This window comes from Carcharodon carcharias, chromosome 14 (genome assembly GCF_017639515.1).
Source record: "Carcharodon carcharias isolate sCarCar2 chromosome 14, sCarCar2.pri, whole genome shotgun sequence".
Classification (NCBI taxonomy): Eukaryota; Metazoa; Chordata; class Chondrichthyes; order Lamniformes; family Lamnidae; genus Carcharodon; species Carcharodon carcharias.
Window position 1 is genome coordinate 125,046,796 of NC_054480.1, and position 17,823 is coordinate 125,064,618.

General features: G+C 43.3%; 1 protein-coding gene across 12 annotated transcripts in view; it reads right to left on the reverse strand.

Moving 5' to 3' along the window:
* Positions 1–17,823, reverse strand: part of LOC121286919 (unconventional myosin-IXb) — a 147,840-nt gene that overhangs the window by 116,064 nt on the left and 13,953 nt on the right. For all 12 annotated transcript variants that reach the window (XM_041204196.1, XM_041204202.1, XM_041204200.1 and 9 more), the window contains one exon: positions 358–1,261. In XM_041204196.1, the coding sequence (XP_041060130.1) occupies positions 358–1,194 (837 nt within the window). In that variant the 5' untranslated portion in view covers positions 1,195–1,261. The remainder of the gene's footprint in view (positions 1–357; positions 1,262–17,823) is intronic.

A 17,823-nucleotide genomic window follows, 5' to 3' on the forward strand; every position in this document is an offset into this window, starting at 1 on the left:
TTAATGTGGTGAATTTTTGCAATCTGGAACACACTGCCTGAAAGGGCGGTGGAAGCAGATTTGATAGAAGCTTTCAAAAGCGAATCGGATAAATACTTAAAAGGAATACATTTTTAGGACTATAGTAGCAAGAGGGAGGAGTTAAATACCAAGGAACCAGCACAGCTATGATATGCTAGATGGATTCCTTGCAATGTTGTTTCACACTGTGAAACTGCGACTCCAACAGCCAGTCACATCTCTGTTGAATTTCAATCCCAATTAAAGGTTAAGGGGAATACCAATTCTTTCTCCCCAAGAGATACAAAACATAAGGCTTTTTGAGATAACCAGAAGACGACATTCCAGGAATCTTACCTCTAGTACCGGTCCAGCGCCCAGAATGGTTCTTTCAACCCCACTGGCATAGCCTTTCTGGCTCAGGGCAGTCAGGCAGTGGATGAGGAAATTGGTGCTTTGAGTCTTACCAGAACCGCTCTCACCTGAGATCACGATGCACTGGTTAACCTGCTTCCTCAACATGGTGTGATAAGCAACATCTGCAATGGCAAAGATGTGAGGTTCCAGTTTCCCCAGCTGGTGGTTCTCGTATATCTTCATGTACTTGGGATTGTAAATGGGCAGGAACCTGAAGGGGTTGATGGCGATCAGGATGCTGCCTGCATACGTGTAGATTTTGTGCTTCAGGAACCTGGTTTTGAATGTTTGTAAGATGCTCTCTTCTGTCAGATGGGGCAGTTTGCACAGGTCATCGTACAGGTGTGGCTGAGGGGGCAGGAAACCTCGTTCCACCAGCCTGCGTTTCTCCCGCTCCTTGGCCACAAGTTGCAGGTTGATGTAACGAATGGTGCCATCACTGTTCCTCTCCTGAAGGAGAAAGTAATAGCCCTCACTCTGCGAGTGGCTCTCCTGTGCCCTCCGGGGCCACAGCAGCACCCGCTGGACTGGCAGGTCATTGGCATCAAGGATCCACTCTTCCCCTCCAGACTCCTTCACCTCTGCCAACACGTAACATTTTGAGGGGTCAAGGTTAAGTTTTCCAGTCACCTCTCGGATCACTTCACCAGCCGTCACATCTTTGGTAGCTGGTAGTTGACAGCACACGGAGTTCTCAGTACAGAGGCTCGGGCAAATCTGAAGGGTATAGATCTTGCCTTCTCGATTATCTGCAGCACAGCCATCTTTAATATTCATATTGCCTCAAGTGTCGCCTGCTCACCATTCCGCACTCACTTTGTGCTCAGGGTACGTCTCCATCAATCTGTAAGAGACAGCGAGAGGGCAGAGAGATTATTAAAGGCCACTTCAAATAGATTTCATACCCTCCAATTGGAAGGGTATATGAGTCAAAGAGTCAGTATCAAACACGTCCGGGGTTAGATACAGAGTAAAGCTCCCTCTACACTGTCCCCATCAAACACTCCCAGGACAGGTACAGCATGGGGTTAGATACAGAGTAAAGCTCCCTCTGCACTGTCCCCATCAAACACTCCCAAGACAGGTACAGCACGGGGTTAGATACAGAGTAAAGCTCCCTCTACACTGTCCCCATCAAACACTCCCACGACAACAAAGCAGGAATAGGCTATTTGGCCCTTCCAGTCTGCTCTGCCATTCAATAAGATCATGGCTGATATGGTTGTCGTCTCAACTCCATTTTCCTGTCTACGCACCATAATCCTTGACTCCCCTGTCTATCAAAAGTCCATCTAACTCAGCCTTGAATATATTCAATGATCCAGCCTCCACTTCTCTCTGGGGAAGAAAATTCCACAGACTACTGAACCTCAGAGGAAATATGTCTTCTCATCTCAGTCTTAAAAAGGAGATCACTTATTTTTAAACTGCATCCCCTAGTTCCAGTTTTCCCACAAGAGGCAACATTCTCCTGGTATCGACCCTATTGAGTCCCCTTACATCCTTCAATAAGATCACCTCTCATTCTCCTAAATTCCAATGGGTATAGGCACAACCTGTCCAACCTTTCTTCATAGGATAAGCCCCTCAGCCCAGGAATGAGGTGAGTGAACTTTCTCTGAACTGTTTCTAATGCAATTATGTCCTTTTTCAAATAAGGAGACCAGAACAGTACACAGTATTCCAGATGTGGTCTCACCAATACCCTGTACAGCTGCAGTAAAACTTCCCTACTTTTACATTCCATTTCCCTTGCAATAAACGCCAACACTCTATTTGCCTTCCAAATCACTTTCTGTAGCTGAATACTAACTTATTGTAATTCATGTACCAGGACACCCAAATCCCCCTGTACCTCAGAGATCTGTGATTAAGTAATATGCTGCTTTGCTATTGGCTTGCCAAAGTGGACAAGTTCGCATTTTCCGACATTACACTCAACCTGCCAAATTTTTGCTTACTCACTTAGAGGAGTCTACAAAGGGAAATAGATAGGTTATGCCCTCTTGACAAATTAGTTTCCTACCCATCTTGGTGTTATCAGCAAACTTAGCTACAATACATTTGGTCCCTTCATCCAAGTCATTGATAAAGATTGTAAGTACTTGAGGCCCCAGCACTGATTCCTGTGGCACTGTACTAGTTACGACTTGCCAACCTAAGATGACCTATTTATCCCGACTCTCTGCTTCCTGATAGCTAACCAATCCTCTACCCATGCTCATATGTTATTCCCTGCACCATGAGCTCTTATTTTGTGTGGCACCTTTGATGTGGCACCTTATCAAATGCCTTCTGGAAATCCATTTACACCACATCAACAGGTTCCCCTTTATCCACCTTGCTTGTTACTTCCTCAAATAACTCTAATAAATTAGTTAAACACGATTTCCCTTTCACAAAGCTATGCTGACTTTGCCTGATACCATTATGATTTTCTAAGTGTCCTGCTATAACCTCCTTAATAATGGATTCTAACAATTTCCCCCTGTCAGATATTAAGCTAACTTGCCTGTAGTTTCCTGCTTTCTGTCTCCCTCCTTTCTTGAATAAAGGTGTTTCATTTGCTATTTTCCTATCCACTGGGACCCTTTCAGAATTTCATAAGGTTATAACCAATGCCTCTATTATCTCTGCAGCCACTTCTTTTAAGACACTAGGATGCAGGCCATCTGGTCCTGGGGACTAATAATTTTCCCTGTGCCTTTTCCCTGGTGATTATGACTGTTTTAAGTTCCTCCCTCCCTTTCACCTCTTGATTTTCAAGTACCTTTGGGAAGTTTTCCAAGTTTTCTACGGTGAAGTCAGACACAAAATACCTGCTCAAATCTTCCACCATTTCCTTGCTTTCCATTTTAATTCACCAGATCACACTCTAGACGATCAACACTAGCTTTAGCTATTCTTTTCCTATTCAAATGTATACTATAGTGCTCCTCTCGCTCTCTGTTAATGGCCCCACTGCTCCTCTCGCTCTCCCACTGTTAATGGCCCCGCTGGTCCTCTCGCGCTCTCACTGTTAGCAGCCCCGCTGCTCCTCTCACGCTCTCACTGTTAATGGCCCCACTGCAGGCACAGGAGGGTGTGACTGTAAGTGAAGGAGGTATGGGGACACCTCAAGGATCCTCAGCCCCTGCAACTGTCCAACAGTTATGAGTTCTTGCAAGCTGTGTGGACAAGAGCGGGGACTGCAGGGAGGATGAGCGAACTGACCACAGCACTGTGGTACAGAGAGCCATTCAAGTAGGGGGAGGAAGTAGGAACATAGGGGACAGATACTGTTCTCTGCAGCCATGAGCATGTGTCCGAAAGCTGTGCCTGCCCGGTGCCAGGATTAAGGACATCTCTTCAGGACTGGGAGGAACTTGAAGTGGGAGGGGAGGGATCATGTTGGTACTGATGATATTGATAGGATGAGAAAGGAGAATCTGCTGAAAGAATTTGGTCAGTTTGGGCTAAATTAAAAAGCAGAACCTCCAAGCTAATAATCTCGGGATTACTAACTGAGCCGCGGTGCATCAGTCTTCACGGTAGAAGACATTAATAGCATTCCAAGAATACTAAATAATCAAAGGACAAAAGTGAGGGAAGAAATAAATACAATAATATCACTGGAGAAAAAAATACCATGGAAACTAATGGGGCTAAAGGCCGATAAGTCCCCTGGACCTGAGGGGTTGCATCTTAGGGTATTAAAGGAAGTAGTTACACAAATGGTGGATGCACTGGTAATAATCTTCCAAGAACCCTTAGATTCTGGAAAATTCCCAGTAGATTAGAAAACTGCCAATGTAACACCCTTATTCAAAAAGGGAGGGAAACAAAAAACAGGTAACTATAGGCCAGTTAGCTTAACATCTGTCATTGGCAAAATGCTAGAGTCTATAATAAAGAATAATAGCAGAGCATTTAGAAATGCATAACGTAATCGAGCAGAGTCAGCATGGCTTCATGAAGGGGAAATCATGCCTGACAAATTTATTAGAATTCTTTGAGGTGGTAACAAGCAGGATAGATAAAGGGGAACCAGTAAATGTAATATATTTGGATTTCCAAAAGGCATTCGATAAGGTACCACACATTAGGCTACTTAATAAGATAAGAGCCCATGGTGTTGGGGTAGTACATTAGCATAGATTGAGGATTGGTTAACTAATAGAAGACACAGAATTGGGATAAGGGGGGCATTTTCGGGATGGCAACTTGTAACTAACGATCAATGCTGGGGCCACAATTATTTACAATATATATTAATGACTTAGATGAGGGAAGTGAATGTACTATCGCCAACTTGCCTTCCCACCTATTTTTGTGTCATCCACAAACTTGGGTTTGTGGATGACACAAAAATAGGTGGGAAGGCAAGTGGTGAGGATGACACAAAGAGTCTGCAGAGGGATATAGACAAGTTAGGTGAGTGGGCAAAAACCTGGCAGATGGAATATAATGTGGGAAAATGTGAGGTTATGCATTTTGGCATAATAGAGGAGCTGAATATTATTTAAAGGGAGAAAGACTGCAGAAAGCTACAGCACAGAGGGATTTGGGGGTCCTTGTGCATGAGTCTGAAAAAGCTAGCATACAGGTTCAGGTAATAGGGAAGGCAAATGGAATATTGGTCTTTATTTCAAAGGGAGTGGAATATAAAAATAGGGAAGTCTTGCTAAAACTGTACAAGGCACTAGTTAGACCACACCTAGAATACTGTGAACAGTTTTGGTCCTCTTATCTAAGGAATGATATTCTGGCATTGGAGGCAGTCCAGAGAAGGTTCACTAGGTTGATCCCAGGTACGGAGGGATTTTCTGATGAGGAGAGGTTGAGTCAGTTGGGCCGGTACCTGTTGGAGTTTAGAAGAATGAGAGCCGATCTTACTGAAACATATAAGATTCTTAGGGGGCTTGACAGGGTAGATGCTGAGAGGTTGTTTCCCCTTGTGGGAGAGTCTAGGACCAGAGGGCATAATCTCAGAGTAAGGAGTCGCCCATTTAAGACAGAGAAGAGGAGGAATTTCTTCTCTCAGAGGGTAGTTAATCTGTGGAATTCTTTACCACAGAGGGCTGTAGAGGCTGGGTCGTTAAGTATATTCAAGGCTGAGATAGACAGATTTTTAATCAGTAAGGGAATCATGGGTTAAGGGGAAAAGGCAGGAAAGTGGAGCTGAGGATTATCAGATGAGCCATGATCTCATTGAATGGTGGAACAGACTCGATGGGCCAAATGGCCTACTTCTACTCCTACACCTTATGGTCTTAAATTCTTGTAGAAACCTTTAAAATCTGTTTTTATATTTCTAGCTAGCTTTCTCTCACACTCTAATTTGTTCCTCTATTTTTTTCAGTCTTTCTTTGCTGGTTCTTAAAATCTGTCCAATCTACTGACCCACCACTAGCCTCGTAGATTAAAGTCACCTTTCTTACACACCCCATTTATTTCTTCCTGTATACTCTGTCCTACAGTCTAACTACTGTTTAAGGGCCTATAAACTACTCCCACAAACGATCTATTACTTTTCCTCTTTCTTATCTCTAACCAAATGGATTCTACATCTTGCTCTATGAAGCTAAGTTCATCTTTCACAACCGTACTAATACCTTAATTAACAGAGCTACCCCACGCCTTTTCCTAGCTTCCTACCTTTTTGAAATGTCGAATACCCTTCAATATTCAGGTCCCAGCCTTGGTCACCCTGCAACCATGTCTCTGTGATGGCTATCAGGTCATACATATTTATTTCTATCTGTGCCAATAATTCATCCATTTTGTTACAAATGCTGTGCATATTCAGATACAGAGCCTTTAATTCTGTCTTTTTACAATTTTTGCAATTTCTGGCCTTATCTGCTGTTGCACTCTTAAATTCATGCTCTCAGTCCCTTCCTGCCACACCCGGTATCATTACCCAAATTGCAACCCTGCAACTTGTTTTTTCCCTTTTATTTACCATATCTCATCTCACATGTCCTCTCCCTTGAACATTTAGCTTAAAGCCAGCTCTACCGCCTTAGTTAGCGATTCAGCAGAACACTGATCCCAGCACGGTTCTGGCGAAGACTGTTCCAATGGTATAGCTGCCACTTTCCACAGTATTGGTGCCAGTGCCTCATGAATTGAAACCCATTTTTCCCATAACAGTACTTGAGCCATGCATTTATCTCTCTAATCTTATTTACCCCATTCCAATTTGCTCATGGCTCAGGAAATAAACCAGAGATAGAGTATTGCTGAAAAAAGAGACATGTTGTTTTTGGTCTTGTCAACTTTCAACAACATGTCTCTTTTTTCAGCAATAGAATCACAGAATCACACAGTGCAGAAGAGGCCCTTCAGCCCATCGAGTCTGCACCGACACGTGAGAAACATCTGACCTACCCACCTAATCCCATTTACCAGCACTTGGCCCATAGCCTTTAATGTGCCAAGTGCTCATCCAGGTACTTTTTAAAGGATGCGAGGCAACCCGCCTCCACCACCCTCCCCAAATGATGATTTGTAACCCAGAGATTATTACCTTTGAGGCTCTGCTTTTTAGTTTAGACCCTAGATACACATACTCACCAGCAAGGTCTCTTTCCTCGTCCTATCTATGTCATTGGTGCTCAGGTGGGCAACGACAACTGGATCCTTCCCCTCCTATTGCAAGTTCCTCTCCAGTCCAGAGCTTATGTCCCAAACCCTGGCACTGGGCAGGCAACACAGCCGCCTGGACTCTTACACTCAACTTCAGAGAACTGTGTCTATCCCCGAATACACTGACCCTGCTGCCATTACATTCCTACTGACACTGCTCGCTTGAATGGCTTCCTGTACCATTATGCCAGGGTCAGTCTGCACATCCACATGGATTGTAGTAGTTCAAGAAAGCAGCTCACCACCACCTTCTCAAGGGTAATTAGGGATGGGCAATAAATGCTGGTTCAGCCAGCAATGTCCACATCCCATAAATTAATTTTTAAAAATTGACCTTGCAGCGCTCCCCCCTCATTGATACAAGCTACAAGAACCATGTACAGCACGGGGTTAGATACAGAGTAAAGCTCCCTCTACACTGTCCCCATCAAACACTCCCAGGACAGGTACAGCACGGGGTTAGATACAGAGTAAATCTCCCTCTACGCTGCCCCCATCAAACACTCCCAGGACAGGTACAGCACGGGGTTAGATACAGAGTAAAGCTCCCTCTACACTGTCCCCATCAAACACTCCCAGGGCAGGTACAGCACGGGGTAAGATACAGGGTAAAGCTCCCTCTACACTGTCCCCATCAAACACTCCCAGGGCAGGTACAGCACGGGGTTAGATACAGGGTAAAGCTCCCTCTACACTGTCCCCATCAAACACTCCCAGGGCAGGTACAGCACGGGGTTAGATACAGAGTAAAGCTCCCTCTATGCTGTTAATAAAAGCAAAATACTGCGGTTCCTGGAAATCTGAAACAAAAACTGAAAATGCTGGAAAACCTCAGCAGGTTTGACAGCGTCTGTAGAGAAAGAGAAACAAAGAGCTCTGAAGAAGGCTCATATGGGCTCGAAACGTTAAATTTGTTTTTCTCTCTCCACAGATTCTGTCAGACCTGCTGAGATTTTCCAGCATTTTTTGTTTTAGTCCCTCTACACCGTCCCCATCAAACACTCCCAGGGCAGATACGGTGCAGGAGCTCCTGACCTCTGCTCGTACCTTTGTACTGCCAAGATCAATCGCTTCACCCTCCCCAATATGTCCTTTGTGGTTCCTCTTCAGGGCCCTGCTGATACCACACTGGCCTGACTCAACACCATCAACATATTTGTACCGATAACGTATCCTTCTGCGTTTGCATACTCACCTCTGTGAACAGCCCCAGCTTGAATGCTCATTCCAAATACTGTTGAATATCATAGTCTATCACATAATACAGAGCATGAAATAGAAGCAAGGTGGGTGGCGGGTCAGTCCCTGGATGCATGGACACCCAATTCCACCTCACAGCCTTCTCTATGATCAGATTGGAAATTAAAAATTTGAAGTGTAGTTATAACCTCCCACCATTCATGGCATTGTAGATCTGTTTTACATCTCTACTGCAGCGACAGCTCAATGCTTCAATCAACCTTTTCCATTTTCATCATTGTTAAGGAGCAAAAGTTACAGTAATTAAGAACATTATTTTGAAGAGATAAATTTGAATCCCTCCACAAAAAGGACAGAATAGAAGACGACATCTGAATCCCTTGTTCCAATCATCATCCCGGTAGATCAACTTTTAATATTTTAATCCAGTGCATCTCATAGGCACAGAGCAGTCTCAGTGACCCAAAGATTCTACCTCTATCACGAATCCAGTCATTCTGACCAAAAGTGCTTGTGTGTGGATATTGCGCAAGGACAGAAATGAGCTGGACTGAGATTTCCCCCATCGTGGCATTTCCAGCTCACAAGTACAGAAGAAGGGGTGAAAATCACATGGATTTCCAAAAACAATGGTGTGATGGTGATGAGCAATATGAGTATGGCTCACTCACTCTGCAGATCAGTGTAACTCAAGAGTTATGAGAACAGAGTCACTTGTGTGAACTGTGGGCGATTCTCCCAGACCCCAACAGGGATCCATCTACATTAAACATTTTACATTTGGGCACACAATCTGTCCATACAACTTGACTCCTGATTGTTATCTTTTCATAATTTCTTTTGAGTCACCTTTTTTCCTATTACAAATTCCACCATGAATATTTATAATGGAATTTGCTGTGTAAACTCATTCCACCATCTGACCATGAAGTTTCCACTAACTGTTCAAATGCTCTCTGAAATGTTTCTCGTGTGCCATTTTCTTCCTGGATAAATGAAATCCCATATGCCGTCACTAAGACTATCTAATTCCATCCCCATAACACTGCCAGACATCCCCTTCTCAGCTCGTCTGCTGCTAAAACTCTTTTATATGGCTCAGTTACCTCTAGACTTGACAATTCCAGTGCAGTTCTAGCCAGTCTCCTATATTACACCCTCCACAAACTTGAGTTTATCCAAAACGCTGCTGTCTGTGTCGCAACTCACACCAAGTCTGTTTCATCAATCTCCTGGGCTTGCTGACCTATACCAGCTACTGGCTAAGCAGCGGTTCAATTTTAAAATACACATCCTTGATTTCAAATCTTTCCACGGCCTCATCCTTTCCTAACTCTAATCTTCTCAAGCTCCACAACACTTTGGGTTAAGTGCTGTCATAGGAACATAAGACTTAGGAGCAGGAGTAGGCCGTTTGGCCCTTCGAGCCTGCTCTGCCATTCAATAAGATCATGGTTGATCTTGTTGTGGTCTCAGCTCCACTTTCCTGTCTGCCCCCCATAACCTTTGACTCCCTTGTCTATCAAAAATCTGTCTAACTCTGCCTTGAATGTATTCAATGACCCAGCCACTGCTGCTCTCTGGGGAAGAGAATCCCACAGACTAACGACCCTCTGAGAGAAAAAAATTTTCATCCCCACCTTACAAGGGAGACCTCTTATTCTTAACCTGTGTCCTGTGGTTCTAGTCTCCACCCTATCAAATCTCCTCAGGGTCTTATATGTTTCATTAAGATCACCTCTCATACGAACAAGAAGGAGTAGGCCATTCAGCCCCTCGAGCCTGCTCTGCCATTTAATAAGATTATGGCTTATCTAATAGTAACCTGAAATCTCACCTACCCCGATAACCTATCACCCCCTTGCTTACCAAGAATCTATCCACCTCTGCCTTAAAAATATTGAAAGACTCTTCTTCCACCACCTTTTTAGGAAGAGAGTTCAAAGACTCACGACCCTCTGAGAGAAAAAAATTCCCCCCATTTCTGTCAGAAATGGGTGACCCCTTATTTTTAAACAGTGACCCCTGGTTCTAGATTCTCCCATAAGACGAAACATCCTCTCCACATCCACCTTGTCAAGACCCTTCAGAATCTTATATGTTTCAGTCAAGTCATTGCTTACTCTCCCAGGCCCAAACTGCTGAACCTTTCTGCATTTCATAAGAAAAACCCTTGATCCCAGGAATGAGTTGAGTGAAACTTCTCTGAACTGCTTCTAACACAATTGCATCTTTATTCAAATGAAGAGACCAAATCTGTACACAGTATTCAGATGTGGTCTCACCAAGGCCTAGTACAGCTGCAGAACATCTCTACTTTTATATTCCATTCCCCTTGTAATAAACGCCAACATTCCATTTGCCTTCCAAAAGACTTGCTGTACCTGCACGCTAACTTTTTCTGATTTATGTACCAGGAAACACAGATCCCTCTGTAATGCAGAGTTTTGTAATCACCCTCCATTTAAATAATATGTTGCTTTTCTATTCTTCCTGTTAAAGTGTACAAATTCACATTTTCCACCATTATACTCCCATCTGCCAAATTTTTGCCCACTCACTTAACTTATCCCTTTGCAGACCCTCTACATCCCCTTGATGATCTACATATCTTGGTATCATCAGCAAGTTAATACCATATATTCTGTCCCTTCATCCAAGTCATTGATGTAGATTGTAAATAGTTGAGGCCCCAGCACTGATCCCTCTGGCACTCCATGAATTGTAGATTGCCAACCTGAGAAAGACCCATTTATCCCCATTCTCTGCTTCCTGTTAGCTAACCAATCTTTTATCCATGCTAATACACCATGTCCTCTTATTTTGTGTGGTTACCTTTGATGTGGCACCTTATCACGTCTTTTGGAAATCCAAGTACACCACATCTACAGGTTCCCCTTTATCCACCTTGCTTGTTACTTCCTCAAAGACCTCTAATAAATTAGTTAAACACTATTCCCTTTCACAAAACCTTATGAATCTACCTGATCACATTATGATTTTCTAAGTGTCCTGCTTTAACCTCCTTAATAATGGATTCTAGCAAGTTCCCTTTGGCAGATGTTGGGCTAACTGGCTTGCAGTTTCCTGCTTTCCATCTCCCTCCTTTCTTGAATAAAGGTGTTACATTAGCTATTTTTCAATCCTTTCAGAATCTAAGGAAGTTTGGGAGATTATAGCAATGCCTCCACTATCTGTAGCCACTTCTTTGAAACCCATTGATGCAGGCCATCTGGTCATAGAGTCATAGAGGTCTACAGCTCAGAAAAAGGTCCTTCGGCCCATCGAGTCTGCACCGGTCAAACAAGTACCTAACTATTCTAATCCCATTTTCTAGCACTGGGCCCATAGCCTTGTATGGCATGGCATCGCAAGTGCACATCCAGATACTTCTTGATATTATGAGGGTTTCTGCCTCTAACACCCTTTCAGGCAGTGAGCTCCAGATTCCCACCACCTTCTGGATGAAAAATTCTTCCTCACATCCTCTCTAAACCTCCTTCCCCCTATCTTAAATCTATGCCCCCTGGTTATTGATCCCTCCACCAATGGGAAAAGTTCCTTCCTGTCTACCCTATCTATGTCCCTCATAATTTTATACACCTCAATCATGTCCCCCCTCAATCTCCTCTGCTCCAGGGAAAATAACCCCAGTCTATCTAATCTCTCCTCATAACTAAAACTCTCCAGCCCAGGCAACATCCTGGTAAATCTCTTCTGCACTCTCTCTAGTGCAATCACATCCTTCCTATAATGTGGATTCCAGAACTGCACGCAATACTCTAGCTGTGGCCTAACCAGCATTTTATACAGTGCCAGCATAGCCTCCCTGCTCTTATATTCTATGCCTCAGCTAATATGGCTTCTTAACCATCATATCGACCTGTCCTGCTACCTTAAGGGACCGGTGGACATGTACACCAAGGTCCCTCTGATACTTGGTACTTCCCAGGGTCCTACCATTCATCGTGTATTCGTCCTGCACAAGTGCATCACCTCACACTTATCCAAATTAAATTCCATTTGCCACTGATCGGCCCATCTGACCCATCTGGTCTATATCCTCCTATAATCTAAGGCTATCCTCCTCACTAATTACCACCCTACAAATTTTCATGTCACCCACAAACTTACTGATCAACCCTCCTACATTCAAGTCTAAGTCATTTATATATACCACAAACAGCAAGGGACCCAACACCAATCCTTGTAGAACCCCACTGGACACAGGCATTCAGTCACAAAAACACCCCTCGATCATCACCCTCTGCCTCCTACTATTCAGTCAATTCTGGATCCAAATTGCCTTGGATCCCATGGGCTCTTACCTTCGTAATCAGTCTCCCATGCAGGACCTTATCAAAAGCCTTGCTGAAGTCCAAGTAGACTACGTCAAATGCATTGCCCTCATCTACACATCTGGTCACCTCTTCGAAAAATTCAATCAAATTGGTCAGACATGACCTCCCCTTAACAAAACCAAGCTGACTGTCCTTGAGTAATCCCTGCCTCTCCAAGTGTAGGTTAATTCTGTCCCTCAGAATTGCTTCCAAAGTTTTCCCACCACTGAGGTTAGACTGACTGGCCTGTAGTTCCCTGGTTTATCTCTTCCTCCCCTCTTGAATAACGGTACCACATTGGCTGTTCTGCAGTCCTCCGGCACCTCTCCTGTGGGCGGAGAGGTATTGAAAATTATTGCCAGCGCCCCTGCCTCACTCAACAGCCTGAGATACATTTCATCCGGGCCTGGAGAATTATCTACTTTTATGCCTGCCAGACCACTTAGAACCTCCTTCATTTCTATGTCAATTTCTTCAATTATATTACAGTCCTTTTGCCTGATTTCCATACCCACATCACCCCTCTCACTTATGAACATCAACACAAAGTATTTCCGGAGACTTGTCAGCCTTTAGGTCCCAGCACCTTTTCCCTGGTGATGGTGCTTTTTTTAAGTTCATCCCTCCCATTTGCCTGTTGATTTTCAAATATCCTTGGGAAGTTTTCTAAATCTTCTACTTTGAAGACAGATACAAAATACCTGTTCAACACCTCCACCATTTCATTGTTTTCCATTATCAATTCCCCAGACTCTCTCTCTCTAGTGGATAAACAATAGCTTTAGTTATTCTTTTCCTTTTTAATACTTGCAGAAACTATCAGTTTTTATTTTGTTAGCTTTCTCTCATACTCTAATTTCTACCTCTTTACTTTCTTTTTAGTCATTCTGATTCTGATCTCTTGCTCATGTCTGCTGCTGTCGAGGCCCACACTTTGGAATTCCTTCCTTAAACCTCTCCACCCTTCTCTTTTCCTTTTAGATGTTCCTTAAAACCATCTCTTTGACCAAGCTTTATGTAATAATCTTGAAGAACCTTTTGACATTTTATCATGTTAATGGCACTACAGAAATACATGTTCTTGCTGTAATGTCCAAAATTAAATCACCAACATGATTAAATTTACCCATTGAGATTTTTTTGCAAGTCTCTTAATGTTTTCATTAAATTCTTACTTGTGAGCCTTAGCTTCCTACATTAACCCGGAATCTGACTTCATCTTTTCTGCCCAGACCTATGACCCTGAACATAAATTTGGATTGTGCAGAATACCTAATCTCCCAGGATATATCAATATCATTCACCCAACTCTATGAATAGAATTCTTTTCCTTAGTTTCTAGCAACTTATGCTCAAAGATTTTCAAAATTATTTGAAGAAAATTGCAAAATATTAAAATATACATTGAATGTGCATTCATAAGAGAAAAACACTGATTATACATCTATTGTCATTTAGTTTTTCTATTCTATAAACTTTATAAATTTCAGAAATTGCATTGAATTCAGAGTGCCTTTCCTCACTTTAATGAGTTCTTTTTTCTAAAACCTATCTCAAATTTTGAAGCCTCTAATTAACATGTAATCATGGTGCGGGAAGTTTAAACAAGCTAATTATCAATGTTTTGTTAACAGTTAGTCAATGTTCTGGGATTTTGAGATCCTTGTTGACATGAGAGCTAAGTGACGGAAGAAGCGTATGCGCAGGCTGAAGCATAAAAGACGAGAGATGAGGCAGAGGTCCAGGTGAACAACTGCTGAAGATGCAGTACTGATCAGTCTTTGTTGAATCTTACATGGCAAATGGACTCTGTGCTTCTGTTTATACATCTTTTTCTAAGACCAACAATTTAGAGGCACTTCAGATGCTGGTCATGAGAAGATCTTGTACATTGGTCTGTTGTGGTACTGTGCCTTCATGTACAGTGGTTGCGAAATAAAATGTAAACATTCCAATTTATGCACTCTCTGATTTCTCTCTGTTGTTGTGCATGGATGATTTATTTGATTTTCAGCCCTTTAAATATTTTTGGCATGATGTGCATGCACAGTAACTTAAAGGGGCTAGTTTGTGCGTAGCCTGCATTGTAAACTTAGATGGAATATTGAAATCAATCATTAACAGCTATCAGACAGTGGTCCAGAGGCCAAGAGACAGAAAGAGACACCCACAGCTTTTCCAAATCCCAGGCTTCCCTCCATATTATCAGATCAAAGGTCTCCTTTCATCCTGTCAAAATACAGCAGAACAACTACAGTCCCCTCTCAACCAGTTAAACAAATTCCAGGAGTTCACCCATTTTACAGTCTCTCCGCAGGGCCATAAATCCCAAGACTGCCCCCAGTGCCACCTGGACCAGGTTGGCCTGATGTGCTACCAAAGTGTAAGATCATCTCCAATGGGGTTAGACTCCCAGGATCATCAATCACCATCTGTGTACAATTCTAACCAGCTTTTTCCATTATGTTTCCCCCAGTCCACGTTTCAAACGGAAATAGTCCATACTGCGGCACCTCCACTGGGCGGAGGCTGCAATTTCACTGTGACAAGTTTAGATCAGCAACTTCCAGTATAAATGTGGTCAGAGGAATTTAGAAATGAAAAATAAAAATAAAAACAACTATATGATTTTAAAACGGAGACTGGGTTACAAATGTGAACCCTGGTCTAAATAGTTATTCCCACTTCATCTAAAGGCAACACTTGACGCAAAGCCAGAGAAGATCATCTAATTATATACAATTTCACACATCTGTTCCAAGACACTGACACACGCTCTTGCGCACACACACAATGTGAACAAGAATCAGTATCACTGAATGCTTTGTTTTGTGTCACACTGACTAACCCTGTCATTCAAACACTGTCTTATCCTACAGAAGACTATGACTAACACAAATTCTCATCTGCAGAGGCAGCGTCTGAACAGATCATTCAGCATTCAGCTATTTTTCACTTCAGAAACCACTACATACGTTTTCCGTCAGTCACGCTTCCTGTCAGATGATGCATTCTGACCTGGTGTTACCCTAGTGGATCAGCTCACATCCTGATCTGTTGAGCCACACTGTACACTAGCTTTGAGACTCATATCAGCTGATCTTACTCAGGTGGAGCAGTAGTGGGAAGTGCTAGGGCAGGCCTTAATGTCAGTGTGGGGTGGACCTGGCTCCCAGGCAGGGCCTGGTTTGTGGGGTGGGGCACGCAGGGCAGGCCCAGCACCTGGGGCGGCGCCCGGCCCGCGGTGCAGGGTGGGGTGGTGCGCGGTGCGGCACTGTTGCCTCAGAACCAAAGGTCATCAGTTCAAGCCCCACTCCAGAGACTGGAGTACAAAATCCAGGGCATTACAGTTTGTTGGTGTTGGTTGAAGGAGAAACGTTAGCCAGAACACCTGGAGAACTCTCTGCTCTTTCTCCAGTAGTTCTGTTGGATCTTTTACATCCACCTGAATAATTTTAACATATAACTGAAAGGTGACACCTCCAACATTGCAGTGTTCACTCAGTGCTGCATGGGGAGTGTCAGCCTACATAATGAGCTCATGTTTCTGGAGTGGGTCTTGTACTTACAACATTCTGACTTGGAGGGAGTAGTGTGGTTGACAGAGCCAAGGAATGTTAGCTGTGGCTCATTCTCTTCTGAGTCACAAGGTTCCAGATTCACTCTAGGTCCAACTCTAGGGCTTGAGCACAAAAATCAAGGGCGACAGTCCAGCGCAGAGTTGAGGAGCACTGCAACGTAAGAAATACTGTCTTTCCCATGAGACATGAAACCGAGGACACACCGTCCTGTTTGGGTGGATGTTAAGGATTCCACATGTTTCGAGGAAGAACAGGGGCGTTCTCCCTGTTGTCCTGGCCAATATCCATTCCTCAATCAATATGACAAAAACAGATTATCTGGTCATTATCAAATTGTTAAACACGTTCAGAGATGTAGGTGGAAGACGGATATCAGTCTGTGATGCTGACACTGCCCATTGTGATTAGGAAGACAAATGGAATGTTGGCGTTTATTGCGAGGGAAATGGAATATAAAAGGAGGGAAGTTTTACTGCTGTACAGGGCCTTGGTGAGACCACATCTGGATTAGTGTGTACAGTTTTTGTCTCCTTATTTGAAAAAGGATATAACTGTGTTAGAAACAGTTCAGAGAAGGTTCACTTGACTGATACCTGGGATGAGGGGCTTATCTTATGAAAAAAGGTTGGACAGGTTGGGCCTATATCCATTGGAGTTTAGAAGAATGAGAGGTGATCTTATTGAAACATATAAAATCCTGAGGGGATTTGATAGGGTGGATACTGGGAAGACATTTCCTCTTGTGGGGGAGACTAGAACTAGGGGACACAGTTTAAGAATAAGAGGTTTCCCGTTTTAAGATGGAGCTGAAGAGAATTTTTTTTTCTCTGAGGGTCAGTGGTCTGTGGAATTCTCTTCCCCAGGGAGCAGTGGAGGCTGGCTCATTGAACTTATTCAAGACAGTGTTAGACAGATTTTTGATAGACAAAGGAGTCAAGTGTTATGGGGAGGCAAACAGGAAAGTGGAGCTGAGACCACAACCAGTACAGCCATAATTTTATTGAATGATGGAGCAGGCTCAAGGGGCCAAATGGCCTACTCCTGCTCCTAAGCTCTATGTTCAATTGCCCTAGCAGAGAGGGAGATGTTGCTTTCATTTAAAATGTGCACTTAAGACTATATATAGAATGAAGCAAACGAGAAAATTCTTGAAATAGCATTTGATGGTCAGGGGGATGTGTAGCTTTTTTGTTGTGTGTCTCGAGATAGCTAAATTCCTGCCAATGCAGCTTGTTCTCCTGCCTCTGCTACATTCCTAAACACTGCAGGGTCACTTGACACCAACCAGTTCAAAATGAAAGTGTTTGATTGTTGTATGCCCTGGACCTTACACAGAGACAAGGAGAACAGCAGGAGCTGGAATAACCAGCAGAAACCTCCAGGGTTTTTTCATGATACCAGATACCTTCAGAACAAAGCATTCGCCACTTATTTAGTCACCCGATTCCCCTCATCTACAGAGTATCTTGTAACTCACTTCCAGGCTTTGTACAACTGAGGGAACAAGGGGAGTTGGATGTGCTAAATCTGCCTTTGGCTTTGATTCATTACGTGTTTCATTGAGATGGACATTAGGAGCATCCAGGAATTAAAGGTTAATGGCCAGGTCATTGCTGTGGGCAACACAAAAAGAAAAATCCTAGAGATAATAAAAA